Here is a 17676-nt window from a genome sequence, read left to right on the forward strand (position 1 = left end):
TTACCATACGTCATTGGATCACGCATGATATGGAAGACTTGTTAGACAATTCATAGAACTGGTAATAAGTTTTGTAAGGTTTAGAATCTCTCTCTACGAGGTAATACTTAAACAGCACGATATAAAATCAATACATTTATTTACTTGACAAATAGACAAGTCTCGTACAAAACTATTTAAAACATATTAGGTCAACCCCATGATCTCTAAGTATGACGTCAGAAGTATTTTATTCCAAGGACGAGTAACTTACCTTAAAGGAAGTTGACTCAGAAGCACGGGTTATATTATGGATACTGCGGTTTGGATCTTTTCGCTGGTTGTGGTTCTCTACTCTGAAAACGTGACAGGTTGGTATACAGTGGTAAGAATTTCGTCGTAACTACCAGATAATTTTAGAAAACGTTATGATGTAAGGAATAGCTTGGAGTTTAATGATTGTACTACAATAACAGTAACAAACAGATAAGGAAAATCTTAATATAAAATTAATTTAGTCATTGTTATTATGAATATATACAAATAAACATAACATTTGAAAAACATATTTATGTGTTTTGCACCAAGTCATCACAATAATATAGTGTTATAAAATCAATTGCTGTGCTATTTGTTACACGTATATTTACTTATCTATAAACACTTGTCATGTTAAACACGTCAAAACAATATTCTTAATACGTACGTTATAAACTTACTCCTACGATGTTGAATCAGTGGTGAGTGGTTGAACAACCTCCTCACACAGGGTACACCTGAGGTATTTTCATTGTTTATAATAGTTTCTCGTGATTACAACGTTTCTCATTTAATAACAGGTTCAAAATAATTTTATATTAATTTCAATCAACTGTTTGTCTTCAATTTTCAATACATACAACGATCACCTATTTTTCTCTTTTTCATAATATTTTTGATTTTGTGTAATTGAAGAAGACTATTGTTTAATATATGTCCAACAATTTGAAAATATTTAATTTTAGAATCGCCCACGAATCTTTTAAAAAGATGGACTTGTATATGTTTAATAATAAAGTTTATGTAAAAACAAAAGCCAACAAGATCTTTATGAAATCTTTGCAATATGTGTAAACGTTTTTATTGGAGAAGAAAACTTACTGTTATTTTGTTTTTTTATTTACGCTGGGTATACTAAGTTTTAATACCAATAAAACTGATTCAAATCCAGTTAAACATGAATGGTTATCTTTACTAATTCATAGTTTCTAAAACTGACGCGAATATCACTGAGTAATTTGTAATATCAGTCACTTAATCTTTAATTCACTTTACCATTATTATACTTGTTTCTTATGACGTCACTGTACGATGATAATAAACAGCAGTAATGATCAAGGTCGAGGTGACACTAGTTACTACAAAATAATGAAACATTTCAATTTTTGCGAATATTACTCAATAAAAAGTACAAGGAAATCGTAGAAATTCTGATATCTTGTTCTTACCAGTAAATCTAGGGTTAGTTCGTTTACTTCCTTTTTAGCCAAATGTAAGGTAGAGGTAATATTTTTGTTCTCTTAACATCTAAAATGGTAAGTAAAGCAGAAATAATATAAAATAAACGTTACATTTCAAGAACTTTGTATACATTAAGTAATTTGAATATAAACTGAGGTTTTCAATGAAGTAAGAATAATAGCCAATAAGAAATAAAAAGAAGAAACGTTAGATTTTGAGTGTTTAAACAAAATACCAGATATGTATTAAATACTAACAATAAATGAAAATAAAAACAACCCAGTGTTGTGTTGATTTTTCCAACACTATAAAACTCTCACATAAACCCAAGTACACAAACATAACTGTCTTGTGTGTTAAATATGTTAAGCTTCACAAATGTAGTTTAATCAACAGTATATATATTTCATCCTGATGATGTAAATATAACTGTTAAATTAAACATAGATAAGTTTAAGTGTTCATCCCGTTTCCAAAGTACATATACAGCTTGCGTTTATTAAAAAATATTCCACGTGTTTCTATTTTTATTAGTTGAATGAATTTTTACTGCTTTAAGACTATAAACTACTGTGAGTTTATAATAAGACTTTCAGGGCAGATGTGTTGACTTATTTACCACAAAATATATTCGTTTATTTATAAGCACTTATGATGTTTACATGCGTCAAACCAATGAAACTAATACCTCATAAACTTGCACATATCTTTATTAATTATACTGAACCGTAAGTCGGGAGAGGTAGAGAACAATTGGTAAACATGAAACACACCATGTCCATTATAACTGTTTATAATACCATTCACTCTTCTATTCTAATGTCAATAGAATTACCAGTACGTTAAATGTTGTATTCACAACAATTGTATATTGATTCCTATTAACTAAATGCCCCTGCATTATATACATGTAGACCAGTTGTCGATTTGTTTATAATATTTTTAACTCAGTATGAGTATTTAATGGTATTTATTTTGCTATCTTGTATACTTATGTCATGTTAGCACAAAATTAATTGAATTTAATACTACGTAATGGACATCACTTTTTTATAGTCTTTACTAAGAATCTTCTAAATTAACTTCTATTGCAATAAACTGCAGTTTAGTTAATTATTTCTATTTTTATTTCCCCTGTCGGTTGTTTGGAATGGTCATTTTTCTACATTTTAAGAACGTCAGACGCGAGCTAAACAAATCCAGCAAAACCTGTTTCCTCGGATTTATGCAAAACTTTGCCGATAGAGGTCTCATAAATCGCAGCAAAGTAAAGTTGCACCTTGAAGTGTCTCAGTAATAAACAGTTGACGTTAGTATTCCAAAGTTTGTCCGCCAGATTGTGAAACTTGCTTAATAAAGTCCTGCCCTCTAGCGAGCAACATCTGTTGTTTTAAAAACAATAATTCGTAGGATATTTCATAACGTTTCGTAAGACCTTAGATCTCCGCAGGATAAACGTAACTGAAATGGATCTCGTTATTTAATTATAAAACAGGCTTGTCCTACGATACGTTCAATGAAAGAAGACAAGAGAGTTGAAACAAGCATAGCCTGTTTGCTTTCAAGAAGAGATACTCTGCTTAAAGGGAACTAACTGACTTATTCGTAGAGGCTATACCATGGATACCAGTTTCCTGGTTTTTATCACACTGTCTATGGCTCTCTTCTCTAGCAACGTGACAGGTTTGTAATCGGTGTTGATTCGTTAATTGTTAATAATTTTAACTTCATAAACCACTAAAGTTTGAACCAGTTTTGGGGTAAATAAATATATTAGGTTAAAAACTAGATAATGTTATAAATGAACCTAACTTCAAAATCAATTTCATACATTTTCAATTACATATTTATTTCTAGTCACAGCAGTATACGTGTACTACATAACTGTATACATTTTGTGATTTTGAAATATTTTAATAACGACGCCGTTTACATTCGTTTATTTTTTCGTGTTTTTTTTTTTTACATGACCACAGGAACGTCAGTAACATCAAGGGTACGACGTGGAATAAATGAAAAACGTAAGTGAATTTCATATTTTTGTCAAATAGAAAACAATAACGGTTTCTGAGTGTCACATCCCAAATTTCTTTCGAATCCCTGTCACACCAGACTTACTCGCTCTTTTAGCCAGGGGGGCGTTATAATGTAGTGGTAAATCTCACTGTTCATTGGTAGAAGATTAGTCCAAAAGCTGACAGTGAATAGTGTTGAGTAGCTGCATTCCATCTAGTCTATCACAGCTAAATTAGGGACGTTTGCGCAGCTGGCTCTCGTGTACCGTTGCGCGAAATTCAAACCGAAATGTTACCAAAAAATTATTGCATTTTAGAACCTTCTTTGTAACGGTACATAGAAAACTGCATCCAGATATTCAGTTCTTTTCTTTTTTTTTTAGCTGCATATAACTGGATGTTTCTCATTAAAACAATCTTAGTTTTCTCAGAATGATTTCTTGTCTGGTTGTTCTTTCGTAATTAGTAGAACCGAAATGTGTATTTTAAAAGGGGAGGTGTGGGTATAAACACGTTTATTAAAATAAAGTAGAGAACACAATTTAGAATTGTACATGAAAATAACAGCCAGATCCTGCTACTTAATTGAAGTGGGCAGTATGTGTTATTAATTGCTTCCTGTTGGCTATTGTTACGTATTACCATTTTAAATAGCCTAAAACTGAGTTAAATGGTAATTTAAATTTAGAATTTAAAAATGTGTCAGTATGTATCCAAGTTATGACACTTGTTAACAAGATTGATACACACAGTTTTTTGTTTTGTTACAAATGTATTTTAATGTACAAACAATAATAGGCCCGCCATAGCCAGGTGGTTAAGGCACTCGACTCGTAATCTGAGGGTCGCGGGTTTGAATCCCCGTTACGCCAAATATGCTCACCCTTTCAGCCGTGGGGACTTTATAATGTGACGGTCAATCCAACTATTCGTTGGTAAAAGAGTAACTCAAGAATTGGTGGTGGATGGTGATGACTAGCTGCCTTCCCTCTAGTCTTGTACTGTTAAATTAGGTACGGTTATCGCAGATAGCCCTCGTATATCTTTGCGCGAAATTCAAACCAAACAGTAATACAATGTACATCAACGTTATTATGTATAATGATCTATCTACAAAACAATTTTGCAAAGCTATCTTGTAAACAATATCGAGTGTTTTTGGTTTGGAATTTTCGTGATGTCTCATCAAGGGTTCACTATGAGCGAATTTATTTCGAGTTAAATTTAATACAATTTACTTAAGAGGGAGCTAGCTCTCTGTAGTTATCTCCTCGCCAATCATACATTGAGTCTTTATTACCTAATATCTTCGTAAAAAATACTAATACACGATGTGAATCTGCTGAAGTTTAACGGATTTTTGTAATGTTTGAAATCTATAAATGTTTCTGCTTAGATATCTTAAGTTTCCGATTAATAAGCATTAACAACAGTTATAGCTTCAAAGGCTTATAACATACGAACTATAACAAATCAATAATACATACTCTCTCTCAGTGTGTCACGTTGGTTACATTTAAAGCATAATGTGAGCCCCTAGAAATTCCAGCCTGCACAACAATATTAACGATACACTAGTGTTTAGTACACACACACACACACACACATATTGTTGATTCTTACACACGAGAATCTCATAACTTTAGCGAATAGGCGGGAATCGCAGTACAGCAGGTAACTCTCGGGCAGCTTCGTATGCATATTCGAATCAAAGCGAACTGAATTATTGAGATCTGATTTTTATTATATTAACATTTTAAGTTCTTTTTCTTGTAACATTTTCTTTCAGTTTTACTTTTTGTTTAAAGATTGCGGGTTTAGACCAATAGCTGCAAGAATTATTAAAGGAAGAATAGCGACACCTCATTCTTGGCCGTGGATGGTAAGAGTTTCTTCCTTTCTTTGTTTTGTTTTAGGGCAGAACCACATGGGGTTACAAGTTGTGTCCACCGCGAGAAATAGAAGCCTAGATTTTAGCGTTGTAATTCTGTAAATTTAGCGTTGTTCCGCCAGGAGGACGAAATACTGAACTCATTTTAATTACGTGTTTAAAGTTAGCTTGTCTAATATTTATTTGAATTAAGTTGTATAGAATACTTAATGATTTGTAAATACAACTCAAATAAGTGATAAAGCATTAGGGAGACATTAAGGTGTTAGATTGTAATGTGTTAATTTTTAGTGTTAAACTGCTACAATACATAAACGAATTGGAGAGTTCGTATCGACATGCAAATGTTACACGTAAATTTTGAATTTGTTTTTCGTAGAGAGAGAGGAAGTAAAAGGCGGGTCGATAAATTTTGAAAATGTTGTGAAATAAGCAGCTGTTATTTCAATCAATGAAAGATAACAAATATCAACTAGAACTAGGAGCTAAAACACGGGATTAGGTTGAGAGATGACTGTGAAAAAAGTGAATGTTCGCAAATAAACAGATGACTAAATGAAACCACGCTTTATGAAATGATCTCAATGTGTGCGTGTGTATATTATAAATGAAACAGTAAAGCAAGCAATGGTTTCTATAGGAATGTAAGGAGATTTTATATTAATGAAAACAGATAACCAACGTTAAGATAGTTTTAAAAAATAACCGTAGAAATCTAAAACAATGTGTTATTTTTTCAAACTATTAACATTTTTCTCTTAAACGAAGGTAAATATTTCGTTACGAACTGTATCGGGTTTATGCATTGGAATGTTCACTGTTGATTCTTTACATACGTTGGAATGTATACTGTAGATTTTCATTTTGTCATTTTTTAGGTCAGAATATTGAATGTAGATCCTCACCAATTCCTTTAACGTTTTGGAACTTTCAACGCTTTTTTCCTTTTTAGGTCGGAATTTTCCATGTAAATCCTCACCGTTTCCTTTGCGGTGGATCTATTATTAATAAAGGCTTTGTTGTCACTGCCGCCCATTGTCTTGTGACACCGTTTGGAAACAGGTGAGTGTTCAACATCTTCATTCAAAAGTTTTGTCCCCAGCTGGGACAGTGGTAAGTCTACAGATTTAGAACGCTAAAATCAGGGGTTTGATTTCCCTAGGCAGACATAGCAGATAGCCCAATGTGGTTTTGGTATAAGAGAACACGCGCACTGTGTTGACTTGAACTTTTACCCCCTCGTCCATCGTGAACATGTCCAAGAAGCGAGTAAATAGCAACCGTCGTGTAGTTATTTCAAATTTTATGTATATCATCTGTGCATGCAGAGCCAAACAACCCAAAGACCGGAAGATTTAAAACTTCGCCATGTCTCGGGTATCAGCCATTCCGGATTTATGATAAGGTACTTTTAAAAACGTACTCGGGAGGAATGCAATAAGGAATGAATATCGTTATTTGATGATCAAACAGGCTATTCCTATGATACAAAGTACACAAGTGAACTATTTACTTATGATTTCGGGTATTTCAAATTGACTGACTCCGTGACCACACTGAACTGGTTTAAAGTAGTTAGTTTTAATTACACTAACTTTTGGCAGGGAACTGGCACAATGGGCTATTTGTGTCATGCTCATCGCGAGTATCGAAACCAGATTTTTAGCATTATAGGGCAGCAGACGGAACCGGAAGATATGAAAAAAGCGAAGGAGAGAGTGAAGATTGTCTAAATACTAAAAGAAACGCCTCCTATCGGCGATTGTTTGTGCCAAAAATTACTAACCGTACTATTCACGTCTCAGTTGAAAAAAACAAAAAACAACATTTTCTTAAAACATGTTTTTCTGAGAAAGTGTTAGGTATAAATGTATTTTTTATATATTGAAAGTGTTAACCTTTACTGAAAAAAATAACATTTTTAGAACTCCGTTTTTTAGTAATACATATACAAATTACATTAATAAGGATATAATCAATCTCCTCACGTACAGCCCTCGTGAAAGTTGTGTTCTGTGATTTAAAAAATAGTTGCTGTACATGCTGTAGTTTTTATGATTGTCTGAATATTGAATACCAAAATACGATTTCTTTTTTATGGGTTTTGTTTACAATTCCATTCAATAGATGGCAACATTTTATTTATAATGAGGTATATATATATATTCACTCACAAATACACCACTCCATTTTTTGAAATGTTAAAAATAAAGTAAAAATTCCACGGATACTTTAAAACACTTCTCATGTAAGGGGACGAAGAGGAACTACAAAGTTCCTGAACACCCCAGTTGGAGAGAGAACTCTTCTGATTTCTCTCTCTCTAAACTAAACCCCTGCCACGTTAGTTTGCGTTTGCGTATATATATATATAACCAAACAGATTGAATTGATCATGTATACTACTACGTCTCAAACGTTACTTCAGCATTTGTTACACATCTTTGTTTATAGGATTTTATATTTTAATTTAAATAATAATTTAAAAAGAAACTGAGCAATTTGTCAACAGCTCCTCAATTTTTTTAATCATTCTATATGGTCTTTACCCATTAATGTGACTGAAACCTCCCATTGAAAGTTTCACTGGAAAACTGCTTAGTTTATTATCTTTGTTTTTCTTTATCAATCGTTCAAAAATGTAGAAATATTTAGTGTCTCTGCTCTACTGTTAATGTAGTTTAGGAGAGTTTGCGCTATTCCTTCAAGTATACAATAACTCACTGTCTCAATTATGTCAGACTTTCATATCACAACGTATTTGACTTTAACCTTACCCCCATATGGAGGAAGTGACTGTTCATTGTATTATGCATTTGTGTTGGCTGTATTAATTGCTTTCAAAACGATCGATTCCATGATTTATTTGACTCTGTTTCTTTAATTTAGTTAAGATATAAATTCAATTTAACACGCTAACCCACTTACTGTCATACCTCCCGTTATTGTGGTACATTTTTTGAATTGAAAGTATCCAGTGCATGCAAGAATGCGATATAATAACGAATGTAAACTTTTTTCCGTGTATCATCTACTTATTGTACTTTACGACTAACAATGATACATCAGTAATAGTTACTTAAGATTTTCGCTACTGTAAACAACTGTAAAACATTTTCTTTGTTGCTGTTTTAGACAGAATTATTCTATTTTCGTAAGAGTTGGAGTGCATAACATAGACAATTCTGGTACTAATTATCAAGTGGATAAAGTTATTGTTCATAAGGACTACAGATACGGTTCACACTACTACGATATCGGTTTGATTTTACTCTCTGAACAAATCAAATACAACTACAAAGTACAGCCTGTCTGTATTCCTGAGTTGAACCAGCCTCACGTGAACTTGGATAAGAAGAAAGTTGTTGTTATTGGTTGGGGTGTTACTGAGAGAGGTAAGTGTTGTGGTTAAGTTGATGTATCTGAGACCAAATAAAAACAGAATAATAAAATTTTCTTCTATGTTATATGAATAACTATTGTTTTGCATGTGTTAAAATATATCGTTTTTAAATGTTTAAATTAACTGATTGCTATTTAACTGTTTTAAAACCTACGAATAAAATAGATCCAGCAAAATATTTGTTGATCTTTACACAACGAAACCTAAACGTAAACAAAACAAGATTTCGTTCTTCACGTGCTATAATAGTGACATGATATCTTCCAAAGAAAAATAATTTTGTTATCCGATATTTCTTTAAAATCAAGATATTTTTAGAAAGTATATTTATAATAGTAGGTAGTTACATACATATAACTATTAAGACTTTCAAGTTTCACAACTAATAATTAAAATGCAGCAGTAAAACCCGTGAAGTCGTACGTTCAGGAATTTCAATGGACAAAAACTAAAGAAAATTGTGTAATTTTGATCAAATGAAACTTAAAAATGAATTTGTTACATCTCTGTACGTAGGGGATATTTTCGGTTAAATTGTAAAATCAGCAAAAGTGTTATACTTTATTTTGTATTTATGTATTTTACACATAACAAGCATCGCTTCTATAATTGGAAGCTTATTCTTCTACTATCATGGTTTGTTATATATTTAGCACAAATCTCCACGAGGGGTCTCTACTTTAGCAGTGATAAACTGAAAGATAGGCAGCTTGTCGCCATCACACACTACCAACTATTGAGCTACTCTTTTACCAACGTCACGACTGAAAATACCAGCATATTTGGTGAAGGAAGTTCAAACTTGTGACCCTCTGATTGCTAGCTACCAGAAATTGCGAGGTCTCCATTATGTGACGAATTAACTGTTATTCATTTATTTTAATACCTAGGTTTGTTTCAGTTTGATGCATGTGACGTGTATTGTTGGATGTGTAATGCACAAGTCACACCTGTTCGCGTAATTTGTACAAGATTTTCGAGAGCAAAAATTAACAATATATAGTTTACTAAAATACTAGCGCAATGGTTCTTAACATGGGTACAATCGAATCCCAGGGGTTGGTGAGTCAGTCTCGGGAGTTCGGCGGAGGTCAAGACACACACACTGTGTGTCCGTTCCGTTCACCCCACTCATATGATTCGTGACGTCATGCTCTACTTCGCCATCATTGGCTGCGGCTGATCACGTCACATCACTTGGCCTTAATATCTGTGCTGCAGGAAAATTCGTGCGCCTAGCAGTCGACTTGTGACTATAGTAATCGTGCGTCATTTGTGATTGTTTCTTAATCTTTCAATCCCTTCATACTAACTATGTCGAGCAAAAACAGAAAGTAGTCGGACGATTACGTGCAACGTGGATTCACGTGTATGACGAAACATGATGGGAGTCAGCTTCCTCAATGCATGTTTGCAATGCCAAGTTGAGCAATTCTAGTCTAGTACCGACAAAACTAAGAGAACACTCCCTTAAGCTGCATGGAGATCGGAAATGCAAGAACACAACACTTGCTGAATTTAAGATAAAGAGAGCCAGGTTCGATGAAAGCTACTTTACCTGTTTTCGGCTTTGTACCCATTGACAAACCATTCCTCAGAGCATCGTACAAAGTTGAGTACTTGATCGCAAAGCAGGGCAAACCACACGCCATTGGTGAAGCACTCGTAAAACCAGCTGCGTTGAAAATGGCGAATATCATGCTGAAAAGCTGCAGCCTTCAACTCGACGAGACCACCGACGTTTCCAATCTAAGCCTGCTTGTTGTATTCGTGCGCAATGTGAAGAATGAAGAAGATAAAAGAAGATTTTGTATTTTGTAAGCCTCTTACAACAACAACTAAGGCAGCCGACGTGAAGAAACTTGTGGATGACTTCTTCAGAGACAACGATCTTTCGTGGGATATAGTTTCTGCAGTTTGTTCGGACGGAGCTCTAGTCATGCTGGACGAAATTCTGATTTTGGTGCACTGGTGAAAGCCGATGCACCGCACATCATTGTGACGCACTGTGTCTTGCACAGGCATGCGTTGGCAACAAGAACCTTGTCTTCAAACGAGTAGAAGTATTAAAAATTGTAGTGGAATGTGTGAACTTTGTGCGAAATAGTGCCCTGAAGCACCGCATCTTCAAAGAGCTGTGTAATGAAATGGGCTCTAAATTCGAGGTACTTCTGTACCATTCTAGCGTTTGGTGGTTATCCCGGGGAAAGGTGCTGAATCGTGTTTTTGCCATTCGTGTGGAATTAGCCATGTTTTTGCGAGAGCACCAACATTGTCATGCAGATTGCTTCGAAAAATCTGAGTTCATTCTCATTTTGACGTACATGGCCGATATCTTCAATGCTCTCAATCATCTCAATCAACAGATGCAGGGCGGTGGAGTCAACATCATCGAAGCGGAAGAAAACATGAAGGCTTTTCAAAAAAAAGCTACTGTTATGGAAATGACGAACAGAGAATAATAACTTCCAAAACTTTCCCCTGTTGGACGACTGTGTAAGTAAGATCGAAGATGTGTCTGAAGTCGGAGACATTTCTGTACCCGGGAAACTGAAGCAAACAATTGCCATGTACTTAGATGAGCTCACAAAGTCTCTCGACGGATACTTCCCTACCAGAGAGTCATATCCAGCATGGGTGAGACAGTCGTTCACGTTTAGTGTTGCGACAGCAGATGTCAATGATGAATACTTCGACGAAATCATTGAACTTCAGCAGAGCCAGGTTTAACAGCGACTTTTCAGAACAACAACGCTCTCAACGATTTGGTGTCACCAAATCGTAGCGTTTCCTCTTATTGCTAAGAAAGCCCTTGAAATACTCATACCGTTTGTTACAACATAGGCCCGGCATGGCCAAGAGCGTTAAGGCGTGCGACTCGTAATCCGAGGGTCGCGGGTTCGCATCCCCGTCGCGCCACACATGCTCGCCCTTTCAGCCGTGGGGGCGTTATAATGTGACGGTCAATCCCACTATTCGTTTGTAAAAGAGTAGCCCAAGAGTAGGCGGTGGGTGGTGATGACTAGCTGCCTTCACTCTAGTCTTACACTGCTAAATTAGGGACGACTAGCACAGATAGCCCTCGAGTAGCTTTGTGCGAAATTCAAAAACAAACAAACAAAAAATGTTACAACATATCTTTGCGAGCAATCCTTTTCGAGGATGGTAGACATAAAAACAAAGAAAAGGAGCAGACTTTGTTATGAAAATGATATGAGAGTGGCACTTGCCAAGGTGAAGCCGCGCATTTCTGAACATGTCTCTGAAAGGGAACAGCAAAAGTCACATTGATTTACAGTAAATATTCATTGAGTTCTGTTTTTATGTGAAATTCATGTTTTTTTTGGTTTTGTTCTTTGAACATAGTGATATTGTGTGCAACTGATACATGGCTCATTTTGTGCACTAATAAAATATCTACTTATGTTTTAAATTTGAAAATATCATATTTTATTTTTCCAATTACGAAGGGTTCGGTGAATGCAAGTACGGAACTTCTGGGGTTCAGTACCTCCAACAAGGTTAAGAACCACTGTACTAGCGTATCTCCGAATATTATTGAGCGTTCGAGAATCGCGTCCAATTTGTATAAAAGCTAGTCAAGATACAGTTGTAGAATATAGTTTGTCAGCTACAGCCAATAAACTATAAACCTCGAAAGCTATAATTGTGATTAACGCTTGTAATCGGAAAAACTGCAAAATTTGACCAGGGACGTTTATAGATTCCGAACATTACGACCCTTTCAACTTCAGTTAATTACATGGGACATTTAATATTTCTACGAAGACATTGAATATCTTCCCTGTGAAGAGTAAGCTTTTAAATCGCATTAGGCCTAACAAGAACAGAGCTAGCTAACATTCTCTTCAAGTACGGTATATTTGTGTATCAACATCAAATTAATTTGCTTCTGACCAGGAAGAAAACGTAGCATACTATGTAAATTTGTAAAACTTTATATATCAACAATTATTTGTATTATTTGCAGTAACAGTTAATATAAACCGTATTTTTTTATTAAAAATATATTTGTATTAAGAAAGAAAATTTATGTGTATCAGTCTTGTTGGAAAATATAATAAAATTTGATACATACTAACATTTAATTAATTTCTAAATTAAAATTTCCGGCTGTTTGAAATAGTATTACGCAACGTACATAACATAATAAATCGAAGACTCGTCCGAAGTAAATTGTAATGTGTAACAAATATTATATGTCGTACAATGTTTTCTTTCCGTTGTAACTTTTACTAACCACACTGTAAAATTATTTGTTAATAAACAAAAAGTGACATCTGTGTACAATATTTGTAATTACATATTGTTTAAAAGGTATAATCCTCAGACTCGCAGGTTAAAGCCGAAAACAATAATTTATTTAAAATTATGTTTAAAGTTAATTCGGAATAACTAAGAATACTTGTGATGTACATTTATTGTAAGTTAAATACAATATAATTAATCTTATTTTCTTTTTTTTTAGCTAATGAGAAATATAACGTTCTTCGTGAACTGGAGTTGCCCGTGGTTACAAACGAACAGTGCAACAAATCTTATCAGACACTCCCATTCTCCAACCTGAACCAAGGAATCACTAACGACATGATTTGTGCGGGGTACCAAGAAGGGGGTAAAGACTCTTGTCAGGTTCGTTCTAAAATATTTTGTTCGATTTTAAACTAATAATAGTATATTCTAAATTGTAAGTTGACTAAAAAACAAACCCAAACTGTCAATGTACATTTCAGTTTTTATGGGCGTAAATTGAATACCTGAGTAGCCAGGTAAGTATCTAGGAACCATAATGAAACAGGGGAGGTCAGGTGATTTAGGGAAGTCCAGTTCTGCTCTTATATTATGTAATATTTATAATAGAAATAACGTAAAGAGGGTTTTTATTTTATCAGGAAATGCGATTAAATATTAGATGTATGTATTAATGTGTATTTTAGTGAAACAAAAATACCACTTTCTAAGTATTCCTTACAAATATGTAGAAATAATTAATATCTCTAAGCAAAGAAAGTTAATTGGGGCTATTTGTTTGTATTTTTAGTTTTCATGAAACTGTTACCAAAATTATTTGTAATTCTTAAAGAAAACGCACACTTTCTTTTCCTGTATAAGACGTACCTCTTTATCAACGACGTATCACAAATTGTTTTCTTTTTTCAAAATTATATTGGTGGTTTTTACTTTGTTGTTGTTGTTATTATTTAATAAAGCACTAAGTTTGTTTTTTACTTTTTGCAATTTTAATACCAAAGTGGTAACGACATGAAGTTTTATTTCTCTTCACCAGGGCGACTCTGGTGGTCCATTGATGTATCACGACCCAACAACAGGAAGAGTGAAATTGATAGGAGTTGTATCATTTGGGTATGGTTGTGCTCGTCCCAACATCCCCGGAGTTTACACGCGCCTCTCGAGCTATGTTAACTGGTTCCAGGAAATCTCCTTCGGACGTTTAATCGCTTCTTTATTCGAAGTTGTACCAATATTTCAACCCTAATGAGGTTTAACATAAATAGTGAATAGAAATCTAGAATAATGTACAATATAAGAAGCCTGAAATTACTTAAATAGAAAGGCGCGTGATGAAAACTACGTTTCAAATTTTCTTTTTTTATTAACTTTATTGTACTCAACTGCTGTTTATGTCGAACATGAAATATAAATCTTTATTTCTTCTTTATATACTTTAGATTTTCATTTCATCTATCTTTATCAGTTTTGGAATGTTACTAGTAATGTTTCTTATGGCGCGGATCGAACCTAGTGAACCAGTAAATAATAGTAATTATAAAATCATACATCATTAAAAGCAATCGCATACAACGTTAATGACAAATAAACTTCACTATGAGTGGACTTTTTATTCACATTTTAAGTTCATTACTAACTGTTGGGAGGACAACATTGTTGTATATTTATACATTAATTGGGTTCGTTTAGTACATTGTTAATAGTGGAATATGGCATAGGTTCTAAATGTGTTTGCAAAAAAACACAAAAAAACAAGTAATGGTGGATGATGGTTCCAAAGTAACCGAAAAAACACTGAACATTTATATGTATAGAATTTTAAGTTTAAAATACGAGTAATATACATTTGATCTCTAAGTACAAGAACAACTGAAGTGTTCATTCAGGTTTAACAGTGCAGCTTAAATCAACAGTTAGTTGTTCACTTAACATTACAATTTGATCCTTTATAAACGCTAATACTGTTTAAACAGTCAGTAATAATACAGTATCATAGCATATCATATATGAAGGTATTCTGATTAAGATATTTTAACATTCTATATACAAAGCCAGAATTGAAAACAGTAATATTTTGTACGATTAGTGAATTATTGTTTTTAAGAACAAACTGGTATCAAATTTAAAATATGAATCTGTTATTTATTATTTTTTACAACGTTCTAACTTACCACTTTTGTTGTGAATAAAGGTGTTTACAAATGGAACTTTATCTTAAACTATGAACTTAATATATGTATTGTTATCGTAAGTTAACAAACTATACCCATGTTCAGTCACTTTGTAAATAATCAACATACATTTTGTGGTATATTGGTTTAGATGAATAAACATATTCATCAAGCCAGCGATATTCATTGTAGGTAACAAGTGTGGTGATTAATCACGATACCCCAACTATACCATCAACCTGACCATAGAAACCGTTGTCAAGTAGAAAATAGCATTCGTCAGTGTAAAGACCACTGGAATATGTGTTTAGAAACTCTAATTTTCATCTAACTGTAATGGACGTAGCGTGTTGATATGCATGTATGTGTCCATACAGCTAGCAATGTACGTGACCTAAATAATAAATACAATGTAGCGCTATCTATTGAATGAACTACAAACAAATGACTATAAAGAAAATGTACAAGATTGAGACTGTTGGAAAAATAACTACAGTATGTGTAAAAACCATTTTTAACTGAAAGAATTCTGCTCACAATAAAAATATAACATTCATCAGGATTATACATGAGGTTCAATTGTATAATTAAGTAATTTTTACATACAGGACTAAATAAAACGTTCTTTAAAGCAGTTTGTGATGTTTGAATGATATGAATAATTAGAATACTATTATAATATGAATAGTAATTAGAAGTTTAAATAACCGGTCACAGAGGTGTTTATCTACTAGTTGCTTTTTATTTTAGTTTCCTGCATAATCTGAGTTACATGGAATGTTAGCGAATGAAAAACTTTTATATGAAAACTGAAACTGTTTTCATAGAATAATTATAAGTTTCGTTCCTCAGGAAAAATTTTTGAAGTAATTAGATGAATATGTAAAGGCTTTTGTCGCACGGATAGAAAGTTCGAAAAATTATTGCAGTTACAGGTTTGTTTTAGAATTCTGTGCAAAGTTACATGAAGGCTATCTGTGCTAGCCGTCCCTAATTTAGCAGTGTAAGACTAGAGGAAAGACAGCTAGTCATCACCACCCACTGCCAACTGTTGGGCTACTCTTTTACCAATCATTAGTGGGACTGACCGTTATATTATATTGTCCGCACTACTTAAAGGGCGAGTATTTTTGGTGTAACGGAGATTCGAACCCCTAACCCTAAGATTACAAGTCGAGTGCCTTACGATGCTGGGCCACTTTAATTAAAGGAAATAGTATGCTTATCCTACGTTATTATTCCAAATTATTTCGTGCATCATTCAGTTAAATAAAAATATATATTTAATACACTACTACTATTAATATTAAATAGTAGGTTTAGTGTTATCGACAATCGAGAGAAAATAAGATCCATATAAATATTTTATTTCTTGTTATTTATGTTTATTCCTTGTTTATTGTTATAAAGATAACTATAGGAATCTATTTAAATTTACATAATATAATAAAATATGGGCTTGGAATAGCCCACAGGTAATATGATTTGATAGGTAATGTGAATTCCACATCGTTAAGTGATTTAAAACTTATAATGACGCGAATAGTTAGACATGTTTTAAAAAACGCAATAAAAATGCAATTTAAGTATAAATAGATGCATATTGTTACTAGTTTAATGTTACTTAAGATAAATGAATGTAGTTTCATGTTACAATTTGAAGTCGTTGTACAAAGATTTTGGTTTGGTTAGTTTTGAATTTTGTAGAGAGCTACACGAGGGCTATGTGCTCTAGCCGTCCCTAATTTAGCAGTGTAAGACTAAAGGGAAGGCAACCAGTCATCACCACTCACCGCCAATTCTTGGAACACTTTTCCCAACGAATAGCGGGCTTAGCAATCACTCTATAACGTCCCCACGAATGAGAGAGTGGGCATATTTGAAGGGACGAAGATACAACACTGCGATCCTCCCCCGGGTTGCAAACCGAATGCCCTAATTACCTGGCCATTCCGGGCCGTTTCTAGAAAGAGAAATGGATAATTTAGATTTCGATTTTTGTGTGTGTGTGGATAGTTGGTCAAATTGACATACCATAAAACGATATATATTCAGGACAAATCTCTTTTTTTTATTATTATTAAAAGTACTTTACCAAAAATCTGACTTGTAAGGTTTTCGGTTTTATAGTGTTGAAAATTACGTTTCAATTTTAGAGATGAGTACAGCACAAATAGCCCATTGTGTAAGTTGTCTGCTGAACGTCTGTGAAAATATGAAAAGTATATTGAAAGTTAGTAGTATCAAAATTAAGTCTTTAAACAAGTGCAGAGTGATCACGTAGTCGGTCAATGTGACTTTCAAATACGTTTGACGTCATAAGCAAACAGTCTGTTTGTGTAATTTCATGTAGTGTATCGTAGGACGAGTCTGTATGATTATTGTATAATGATACGTATTTCATATTAATTCGTGATAACGAGAAACCCACTTGAAATAAAAAAT

The 17676-nt window shown here is 33.6% G+C and overlaps 1 protein-coding gene across 6 annotated transcripts; it reads left to right on the forward strand.

Moving 5' to 3' along the window:
• Positions 1-274: 274 nt before the first annotated feature.
• Positions 275-15862, forward strand: LOC143243773 (clotting factor G beta subunit-like). 6 transcript variants are annotated; one of them, XM_076487407.1, is made up of 8 exons: positions 306-350; positions 2975-3162; positions 3456-3500; positions 5303-5376; positions 6338-6447; positions 8521-8780; positions 13278-13441; positions 14097-15862. In XM_076487407.1, exons 2-8 carry the CDS (start codon positions 3099-3101, stop codon positions 14304-14306), a joined length of 927 nt encoding a protein of 308 aa, XP_076343522.1. In that variant the 5' UTR covers positions 306-350; positions 2975-3098; the 3' UTR covers positions 14307-15862. The 6 variants fall into 6 exon arrangements, with proteins under 6 accessions (XP_076343524.1, XP_076343522.1, XP_076343523.1 ...); XM_076487408.1 differs by lacking the exon at positions 306-350 and having other exon boundaries at positions 2781-3162; positions 14097-14310; positions 15424-15862; XM_076487409.1 differs by lacking the exon at positions 2975-3162 and having other exon boundaries at positions 275-350.
• Positions 15863-17676: the final 1814 nt, after the last annotated feature.

The sequence above is a fragment of the Tachypleus tridentatus genome, chromosome 2, assembly GCF_004210375.1.
Source record: "Tachypleus tridentatus isolate NWPU-2018 chromosome 2, ASM421037v1, whole genome shotgun sequence".
NCBI lineage: Eukaryota > Metazoa > Arthropoda > Merostomata > Xiphosura > Limulidae > Tachypleus > Tachypleus tridentatus.

What these genes read in the sequence shown, in the direction of transcription:
- LOC143243773 (XM_076487407.1), top strand. Translation starts at nt 3,099, where the DNA reads ATGGATACCAGTTTCCTGGTTTTTATCACACTGTCTATGGCTCTCTTC. An exon ending in TTGGGGTGTTACTGAGAGAG is followed by an intron (nt 8,781 to 13,277) that starts GTAAGTGTTGTG and finishes CTTTTTTTTTAG; the next exon opens with CTAATGAGAAATATAACGTT. An exon ending in GGGGTAAAGACTCTTGTCAG is followed by an intron (nt 13,442 to 14,096) that starts GTTCGTTCTAAA and finishes TCTCTTCACCAG; the next exon opens with GGCGACTCTGGTGGTCCATT.